We start from the raw sequence: 11021 nt of genomic DNA on the forward strand, positions 1-11021 counted from the left end.
GAAATGTCAAATGAAGAATTGAAGCTGCAGGATTCACGATGTCGGATACAATGTCCAGGACATCCTGCCTGAAAATACTGGAATTACTAAAAGCATTGAAGCTGCAGGATCCACGATGTCGGATACAATGTCCAGGACATCCTGCCCGAGAATACTGGAGTTGCTGTACAATGCAAGATAAAAGTCAAGTAAAGAAGTGAAGCTGCAGGATCCACGATGTCGGATACGATGTCCTGACATCCGGCCCGATAATACTGGACATATAAATCTGTTATATCTTAACAGATTATTGTGCAGTTAGCAAGAGATAAGAAGATCTATCTTTAGGAACGAATTAAAAGATAATTAAAGTTCGAATTTCAAAGTAGAAGAGTTCGTTCAGGGATTAAAGATTAAAGATAAAAACTAAAAGATCAAACTGAATCTTTTAGATCTTTAAGTGCAGATTTTCAGGAAGAATGATAGATCTCATTCAGCACAAGCTGTTGCAGCCCAGAAACGCACACTGCTATATAAACATGAAGGCTGCACGAGTTCTGTACCAAGTCCGGGATTGAAGAGTTATTTTGTGAGTTTTGGGACTTGAGTGTTTTGTGAGCCACCTTGATGGTACCCTAACATCAAGTGTTGGACCTGAGTGTGTAGAGTTGATCTCTTGTGTGTAGAGTTGATCTCTAGTGTGTAGGGTTGATCCCTGTTGTTCAGAGAGCAATCTCTGGTGTGTCTTTGATTTAATCGTAAACACGGGAGTGTGATTGAGAGGGAGTGAGCGGGGTTCTCATATCTAAGAGTGGCTCTTAGGTAGAGGTCGCACGGGTAGTGGTTAGGTGAGAAGGTTGTAAACAGTGGCTGTTAGACCTTGAACTAACACTATTTTAGTGGATTTCCTCCCTGGCTTGGTAGCCCCCAGATGTAGGTGAGGTTGCACCGAACTGGGTTAACAATTCTCTTGTGTTATTTACTTGTTTAATCTGTTCATACTCCCAAATATAATCTGCATGTTCTGAAGCGTGATGTCGTGACATCCGGTACGACATCTGTCCCCAGTATCAGAATTTCAAGAACCTACTTGAAGCTCTTGTGCTCTGATACCACTTGATGGAAGCTTGCTTGTGTGGCTTCTATGGAGGTTGGATCTTTGAGCTTCAATGAGGTCCTTTAATGGTGATTTTCCACCATGGAGATGCAGCGGAAGACAAAGGAGAAAAGGAAAGAGGAGGTGCCATCCACTAGGGAATAAGCCATGGAAGATGGAGCTTCACCACCAAGATGAGCCTTGGATAAGAAGCTTGGATAGGATGCTTCAATGGAGGAAAAGAAACAGGGAGAGAAAGAGAAAGGAGGGAGCACGAAATTGAAGGAAGAAAAAGGGAGAGAAGTTGAACTTTGAGTTGTGTCTCACAAGACTCTCATTCATCAAAGTTACAACAAGTGTTACACATGCTTCTATTTATAGACTAGGTAACTTCCTTGAGAAGCTTTCTTGAGAAAACTTCCTTGAAAAGCTTCTTTGAGAAAACTTCCTTGAGAAGCTAGAGCTTAGCTACACACACCCATCTAAAAACTAAGCTCACCTTCCTTGACAAAATACATGAAAATACAAAAAAAAAGTCCCTATTACAAAGACTACTCAAAATGCCCTGAAATACAAGGCTAAAACCCTATACTACTAGAATGGCCAAAATACAAGGCCCAAAAGAAGGAAAAACCTATTCTAATATTTACAAAGAAGAGTGGATCCAACCTTGACCCATGGGCTCAAAAATCTACCCTAAGGTTCATGAGAACCCTAGGGCCTTCTTTAGTAGCTCTAGCCCAAGCCTCTTGGAGTCTTCTATCCAATACCCTTGGGGGGTAGGATTGCATCACAAATGGTGATGCAGCGATTGTTCTTATCTCTACCTGCTTAATTACCTTTTATGGCTTCAGAAGTTCAGTTGCCCTACCAACTTTGGTCCCTGAAACATACAATTAGACAATATGAGAGACATAGTTTATGAGTCACATGTGTTTATTCAACATGGAACTAGCACCCAAAGTTAAAAACAAAACATTTTCATACAATCAACTGATCTGGCAGTGACAAATACGTGGTTATACATATGTCCTTTTCATTCATAGTCTCTCCCCCGAGAAAAAACACAAATTAAAGTTAAAAAGTCAACTTAATTTATGACCAGAGGCTTCCTCTGCCACCTCAATAACCCTAAAAACCTTAACAATAAAAAAAATTGCTTCATAACCATCACAAGCTCACACCCAAATAGAGCTTTGCATATTGTAACAACATGCAGGGTAAAAGAATCATTATATCCAAAAGTCCAAACTAATAAAAAAATGAACTAATTCACACAACTAATAAGCTAAGAGGAAATTTCATTAACCTAGATTCTTTACTTATGAATACATAAACACATATTTTATTGTTGCCTGAATGAAACTGCATTTCTCATAAAACTAAACGCAGGTGCTTTTAACACAACTAACCATCTTCTGAGACTCTGATCAAGGCTGAATTTTTCAAAGCTTGAGCAACAGCTTTAACAGTATCTTTGGTCACCCCAGTCAGCATAACATCCCCCAGATTAAGATGTGTTCACATTCGATTAAAAGAGCAAATCAAAGCCGAACTAACGACTGTGCAGTTGCAGCATTAGTCAAGACCAACAACATTGCAAAATGTAAACAAATGCACTAAATAAGCTACATGTTTGGTTTGATTAACTAGGTTTCAATGAAATCAGAACAACAATAAGGATAAACACGATGTTAATTTTCATAATGCCATGAGTAATTTTCACATTATTTTTCAATCAAAAATAGAGTTTTGTGGCTATTTATTTTTTGGGAAAATATTCTATTTAGTCCCTGAATTATGCATTTATTGACAGTATAGTCTCTAAATTATGCATTCACTGACAATTTAGTCCCTACATCTTCAAAATGACCAATTTAGTCCGCAAATGTTGCGAAAAATTAACCACTAAACATAGTGACAAACGGGTCCTTAAAGTAGGACACTTAATGTCAGAGTGATCCCGATTCTTGAAACTATATTACTTACTACCTACTAACAAATTATTTCACCACATACATGGCTTATAATAAATAAATGGTTGGCCTAATTTGTGACAATATTTCCATATTTGTAGACTAAATTGGTGATTTTGAAAATGCATAGTTTATAGACAAAATAAGCTATTTACCATCTTGTTTTTTTAAACAAAAAAATCATATAATCACTTAAGAGAAACGCTGTAAATATGAAGCAAACGCATAATAGAGATGAAGGATACTGCTATCTTTGCTTTAGGTGACCGTTTTCCTGAGAAGATTGTCTCTGGGAAGGTTGCTATCACTGAAGTAGAACTCCACCTGTTGGGGGACAAAACGGAAACGAGAGTTGAATGAATGACAAAGCATAAGCGAACGAGTATTGAACAACAATGAAACGCAAAAATGACGACTATGAACCTGTCGTACGACTTTCTTTGCGGTTTCCTCGTCCAGCGACGTGGTCACCATTGTTCAAACCGAAATCAAAGAGACGCGGTGTCGGAGAACGTGAAGGGAGGGGAGAGAGTGTGGCAAAATGACGTCAGAGGGGTAGTTTTACAAACTTTTTCCCTCAGAGGGTTTGTTTGCAAACATATTCCAGAGGGGGTCTTTTTTTTAAGGGATCCCGCTAGCACCAATAGCAGGTTAAGGTATCCCGCCATTACGAACAACGACTTCTTCATGCATGGGGTTCCGCCACTCCCATTGGTGAGATACCCCATGCCCACCATCCACGTGGATCCACCAGTTGCTCTGGCGAGATTGATGCAGAAAAAAAGGAGCTGGCTTGGATCCGCCAGTTGCTCAGGCGGGATTAGTGCAGAAAAAGAAGAAGAACAAGTTCTAAAGAAATGTATTCTATACTTCTCTTCATTTACAAACAGTAACGTTAACGCATATTTCTCAAAGCCTAAACATGTGCTACCAATACATTTCAAAAAGAAAAAAAAGGAGCTGTTGGATCTGCCAATTGCTTTGGCGGGATTGGTGCAGAAAAAGAAAAAAAAAGGAGCTGGCTTCATGCAGAGGGTAAAAAAGAAATATTTTCTTTATTAATAGGATATAGATTATTATATCTTTGATCAGTGTATCATCAATCCTCATGCACAAACAAAATGCACAAACAAAATATGGTAATTAAGATTAATTTAAGGTTAAAGTGTTAGTTAAACAAAATATTGTATATATCTTGTATAGTTTATTATGTAAATACTGCACAAACCTGTTAGCAAATGTTTCTAAAAGATGCATGATATTAAAATACTGGGCATTTGTGAAGAAGACAATTTAAGAGAAGAGAAATATAATCCAATATTTATGCGGCCAATCTCGCCACTCTGAATGGCGTGTACAGGGCAGCAACAATTCCAAATGCTATGGTATGATGGATGATGGTGCGCAGGATGGATGATGATGCGTTGATGGTGGGCATGGGGGCGGAACCTCATGCATGAAGAAGCCGTTGTTCGTACTGGCGGGATATGTTAACCTGCTATTAGTGCTGGCGGGATCCCTTAAAAAAAAGACTCCTTCCGGAATATGTTTGTAAACAGACCCTTTGAAGAAAAAAGTTTGTAAAACCATCCCCTGTGACGTCTTTTTGCCGCCATGCATGCTTATCTTATTGCACAGGGAAAGGCATGGTAGTTGGTACGGATCTCGTGCTTCAGAGATCTATCTAATAATATTAAAAAAAACAAAGATGCTAGTTGAGATTGGTATGGATCTTTACTCGTGTCAAACGTGCAAGGATTTCAGTGGAAATATATATGTTTCCGATAATGATTACTTAAAAAAAAAAAAATATTGAGGCATGTTTCCTGTTTGTGCGTTACGTGGCTATTGTTCTCGCCATTGAAATGCAACAGGGTATAATCAATAATAATTGGATATACAATAGTCAATGATAATTGGATATACATTATTGCAACAGGGTGCTAGCTAATGAGATCTACATAAGACGCTAATGAGATCTACATAAGAATAGAGTTAATTTCTTTAAAGTTTCATCTTTTAGATATCTTTGAAAGCATTAAAATTGTAAAATAAATCATTTAGTGAAAAATCTTGCACCATTTACAAGTTGCAACCTCTAATGAATGTCTCAGGGTCTAATAATTTAGGGTACTCTCCACACACATGGGTTCATTTAATAATAATAATAATAATAAGATAGTGAGGCTCCTCGATCTTTTACAGAAGAGAATGGAGGATTAAAATCTTAAGGAAATTGTTTTTATACTCTGCTTGTAAGCAAAAATTTCAATATTCTTGTTTCCTTTAAATTTATTCCCTAGCCCTGCACATTATTGGTGACATGAATAGAAAGAATGCATAATTTGTTGCCGATTTGCACAAGATTTTCAATGTTAGGTGCCACTTATTGCCTACAGTACATCAACCATAGAGAAAATGGAGGCAAGCAAGGATAGGCAAAGTTGCAGGAAATAAGGACCTTTATCTTAGGACATTCAGTAAGTCCTTTATCTTGGGACCTTTACTATATTTATCTGAGGTTGATCAATATACTATAGCTATAGAAGATTAATTAGCATGCCTAGTTATACCTCATTCCCAACCAAATTTGTAGAAAGTGACTACGAATTGATAATTGATAGAAACATTTCCTGAACTTAATTAATTATGAGGCTATATGTTAAGTTAATGACACTCGTTTTATTTTATCCCGTGAAACTTCTCGTAAGATGCACCTCGCCTCCTCCTCATTATTAAAAAAAAAAACAAGAAAATAATATTCTGTTTTTCTGATAGCCATTTTGTGATACTAAAAATATTTTTGTTTAGATTAACTGATACCAGATTCTTTTAGTTTAATTTATAATTTTTCATATAAGTATTTTACGATAAATGTATTATGTTTGAATCGAATATAATCATTATAAATAATAAAGTAAAACTAAAAATGTTATCCAGCATTTGAACCATGAAATTATCTCAGTTTAGTTAATAGTTTTGAGAGTCTTTATATGCTTCAAATTTTGTTATCGATAATTATCCTGCTCGAGTGCACCTCATAAAGATTATATCTAGCATATGAGAAAAAATAGAAGTTCAAATTACTAATTATGTTAGAATAACTATATACTGACTAATCCATACAAGAGTAGTGGTATTTTTAGGGCGGTCAAATCCGCGATAAGTAATTTCATATGCACGGCTCCATTATTTTTTTCCTCATGATGCTGCCTTATGCTATCAGTTGTACAAGTAGTTGTGACTTGTGAGTCAATGTATGTGAATTTGAACGCAAAACAAAAAACTAATTCTTTACTGAATGATGTGCCTTGATGCTCAAACTTCTCAAACTTGTAACAATTTTATTATTGACTAGGGATCACAAATGGAATTGATGTCACTAAATGGGACCCGTCATCTGATAAACATATTGCTTCCAACTATTCTGCTTTCGGGGAAGGTTGCTTTACACTTTTTTCCTTTATCAACCTTTCTTTGTATCTCATTAGCTGAAATTGTCTTATTGTAATTATATGTAATGTACAGGCCGAATGCAAGATTTCATTGCAGAAGGAATTGGGTCTTCTAGTGAGGCCTGATTGTCCAATGGTAAGTTTGTTATCTGCAATGCAAAATTCTATTCACTCTTACTCTTTCTGTTATTGACTTTGGCCGAAACTTGTAGATTGGATTCATTGGAAGACTGGACTACCAGAAAGGTATTGACCTGATTCGGTTGGCAATGCCAGAGCTCATGGAAGCTGATGTTCAGTTTGTAAGTGATTTTGTATGTGTTCTATAAACACATGATGTGTCAATCACTAATTAAATCCCTGGCCTATAAAAAAAACTAATTAAATCTCTGGACATGGTGGTATCAAAATGTAGGCTGTGTTTACTGGTAGGTATAAAATATATCTTAATATGCCTTTCTCTTTGTACAGGATACTGTTCATAATTTTAATCCATATATTGAAGAAAGCAAAGCTGAAAGCACCGAGTATGTTGTCCATGAGCTTTGATTTATTATTCCTCAATTATCCAATTGCCATATTTTCTTAATAAACTTTACAGCACTTTGGTCCAAGTCAAATTAACATAGTTATCACATAATTAAAAAAATGGAACCTGTGTAATAAGCATGCCTCTTATTTTAATTTGTTGTTGTGAATGACGACAGATAGAGATTTCCTTTGTTGATTACTAAGTATAATACACTGATTAGAAATAATTTAAATTTGTAAAAGAAAGTAAGCTTAGTACAGTGATTAGAAAAACTCCCATAAACCTGTGCATGCCTGGGTAAAATGTGACCGCATGTAACTTTGCGAATTATAAATATACTTTATAAGAACAGATTGTGGATGTGATCAATATGAGCCAAAAAATATATTTTTACTATGACCAGCTGGGAAATAGATATTTCGTGTCTAATTGCTTTTTCATTTAAAAAAAATAATTAGTGGATAATTTACGAAAGTAGTCATTATTATAAAGATAAAATAGTGATTATGAATATAGTTATAAAAATATAATAAATATAAAAATGTGTACACTAAAATATCCAATTGTCTTTATATATAGTCATAGACAAATCTAATGGCGGGTGGGGACTTTGGTGGTGCTCTCTAATCTGAGTTTTGTTTCCTTGCAATTTTTTATTTTGGTCATTACTTTTTAATACAAACAAAAACTAGGTAAGAAAAATATGTGGTAGAATTTCTTCCTTTACTGATTGGTGTATACATCCTCCAACTTATCTTTATCTTTTTATTTGATATGACCTTTGTGAGATCCTTGTGTAGAGGCGGAAGTACTCTTATATATACTCTATTATATAATAAAGTTTTGCTTATAAAAGAAATTAAATAAAATAACTTCTCAAACTAAGATGCATATTCTAGTTAGTAGTTTCTCTCATTTTAAATTAATTTATACAAGACAATCAAAAAGAGGTTAAATTAAATTAAACTTATCTAACAACTTCTATTTTATCTTTAAAATTATTATTTTTAATTTTAACTTAAAAATGATTTTTAAGCATGTAAATAAGTCACCATGGTGAAAATTTTGGGTAGAGTTGAGGTATTTTTTTTTGTAAATACAACTTCTCTCTCCTACTTTTTCCGAATATACACTACTTTGCAATTTAATTTCCAATGTACACTACTTGGGATTTTCTCTCTCCTTTTTGTTTTTCTTAATTTAAAATATTTTAAATATAAATATTATATTATATAATTTTTTAATTGGATTTAAAATTACTTATTTATTAAATTAAATTTTATAATTTTGTTTTTTTGATTTTTTTAAAGAAAATGATATTATTAAATATAATTATTTTTATTTTATTATTTAATTTACTTAACATATTGTTTAGGTGAATATTTTTATTTAAAATCTAAATTTTCTAATATAATTATTTTTAATATAATTATATTACTAAATATAATTAGTTTGTTTATGTCATTAGATTTAATTAAAAACGAGAAGACTCTTTGTTTAACAATTTATTTATAGAAGAATATTACATGGGATCAACATTGACAGATTTATAGACCGTCATGACATGAGAACACGGTAAGTGTTTAGCCTGATTTTCAATATACCAGTTACTACTATTTAAAATTTTATATTTATTGTATAAGATAGATGTATCAATTATCTTTTTACTGTATTTCTTAGTTTATTTTAATACTACTAACTAATTTTCTTATTTTTGAATTAACGAACATAAAAAAAATATCAACAGCACATAAATTTAACTACAAAAGTACATTTAAAGTAACTAAAAAATTATACTCTAATTTTATCTATCTTTTTTATTTTTCTTTATCTATATACTTTTTCTTTAAAAAAATAAAATAAAAATTATAAAATTTAATTTAATAAATAAGTAATTTTAAAACCAATAAAAAATTATATAATATAATATTTAAATTTTATAATATTTTAAATTAAAAAAAAAGAAAGTCCCAAGTAGTGTATAATGAGAATTAAACTACAGAGTAGTGTAGATTAAAAAAGGAGAGAGAATGTGTATTTACGAAAAAAAAAATCTAGAGTTGACGTCAATAATTATCAATACTAATATATTTCTATTTTATAGCAGGTTGAAAAAAAATTATTTCTGGATATCAAAACATTGTTTTTTTTTTTTGTTAAAATGTATTTTTAAACACTTCTATTTGAGCATATTATTATTTACGACAAAAATTTCTCTTAAATATTAAATATATATTTGAAAAATGTACTTTTTAGTCCTACTATGTTTTTTTTCTCTCTTTCTAACATATTTAAGTGAAGTATAAACTAACTAGCTTTCTAAATCTATTGAATTGCTTCCTGCTTTTTTTTTTTGACACGGTCAAAGATAACTTTACAACCCCAAAATACAAGATGAATATGCTCATTATATATTGTTTGACATTATTTTGAACTTCACTCATAGGTGGACATTTTCTCCGGTGACAAAGGATAGCATGTTAGCGGTAAGCTTGATTTCTTGTCGAGGAAAAATCATTATTTTTCATACTTTGACAACATCTTAATATTTTAATCTAGATGATTCTATGTTATTTGTCTTTTGCAAATTCATATGAGGTTGTCTTTTGTCTCGTTGGTTATCAAAAGGTTACGTTAAGAAGAGAGAACGAGAGACATGAGATGAATTATGTTTGAATTAGACAGGAAAACATATATTTATATTATAGGAGTCATAAATACAAGGGCAATTACACATAATTACAAGAACATACACTTACTCGAATTAACATATATACATAACATATATATAATCTGTCCTGTTTACTTAAATACTATAATTAAATTACTTTTCTAAGAGTTGTAATACAAGTTTGTAGTTGTGAAAGCTCTCATTGTCTTCCTTTTCCTTTTGTCACAATACAGATAATGTATTGTGGGATCTGCCACACGGACCTCCACTATGCTAAAATTGAATGGGGCATCACTATGTATCCTGTAGTAACCGGGTAAGTATATTATATTTATATCTGTTAATGTTAGTAATTAGTATTGTTAGCGGAGGATTCGAAGCAATTAATTAATGTATGTATGTATGTTAATTGTGTTTGGCGGCCTCATGTTTGGAATGTGAGCACTGCAAGACCAATTAGGAAAATTACTGTGAAAAGTTACAAGTTGTAATAATTGTCTTATAAAGCATACATTCTAAGACGGTTGTCACGAAACAACCATCTTAGAAAGTTGACATTCTAAGATGGTTATCACATCATGATCGTCATAGAAAGCAAGGTCTGACTGACTTTCTAAGACGATCGTGACATAATAATTGTATTAGAATGTCTATTCTTCTAAGATGGTTATTAAACAACTGTCTTAGAATGTCAACTTTTTAAGACGGTTATTACATCAGAACCGTCTTAGAAAGTAGGGTTTGATAGATTTTCTAAGACATTTATGATGCAATAAGCATTTTAAAATGTCAACCTTCTAAGACGGTTATGATGTAATAACCGTCTTAGAAAATTTTCATTTTTGATGTTAACTATAACAACGATCAAGAACTGACAGGTATATCTACCATGAAATGTATTGAGATTAAGAGATAAATACTCATCTCAGTTATAAATGAAAATGTACACTTATGAATGCTAATATATTAGTTGTAGAAGAATATTACTATTCAATTTTTACTTATTATCTTTTTATTATTTATCATCAATTTTTATTGTCTTAGTACGGTAATTCAAAGTGTACATGTATCAATATTTTTTTTACTCTCACATTGACAAGTATTTTTAATATATTAAAATAAAATATTATATATAAAATATAGCACATAGGGGTGTATATTTTTTTTTATAAACACAAGTAAAAATTTTCACTTAATTTACCCGAAGAACAATTAAGCCGAAGTTGCATTAATATTTAAGTTATTATGGTGAAATTATATTCTTTTTTATTATTATAAGTTTAATTTAGATGTATTTTTTGTGGCTATCTCT

The 11021-nt window shown here is 32.3% G+C and overlaps 1 protein-coding gene and 1 long non-coding RNA gene across 2 annotated transcripts; one reads left to right on the forward strand and one right to left on the reverse strand.

The window, feature by feature from the left end:
- Positions 1-1391: 1391 nt before the first annotated feature.
- Positions 1392-4851, reverse strand: LOC121172690 (uncharacterized). The gene is made up of 4 exons (XR_005888351.1): positions 3475-4851; positions 3297-3375; positions 2488-2637; positions 1392-1958 (listed from the first exon to the last, which is right to left on the reverse strand). It is a non-coding gene; the product is annotated as an uncharacterized lncRNA (long non-coding RNA).
- Positions 4852-6371: 1520 nt separating this feature from the next.
- LOC121173421 (starch synthase 1, chloroplastic/amyloplastic) lies at positions 6372-10687 on the forward strand. Its single transcript, XM_041008989.1, has 6 exons — positions 6372-6493; positions 6580-6642; positions 6719-6808; positions 6978-7033; positions 9485-9524; positions 9943-10687. Exons 1-6 carry the CDS (start codon positions 6419-6421, stop codon positions 10027-10029), a joined length of 411 nt encoding a protein of 136 aa, XP_040864923.1. The 5' UTR covers positions 6372-6418; the 3' UTR covers positions 10030-10687.
- Positions 10688-11021: the final 334 nt, after the last annotated feature.

This window comes from Glycine max, chromosome 14, assembly GCF_000004515.6.
Source record: "Glycine max cultivar Williams 82 chromosome 14, Glycine_max_v4.0, whole genome shotgun sequence".
In the NCBI taxonomy this organism is placed as follows: Eukaryota; Viridiplantae; Streptophyta; class Magnoliopsida; order Fabales; family Fabaceae; genus Glycine; species Glycine max.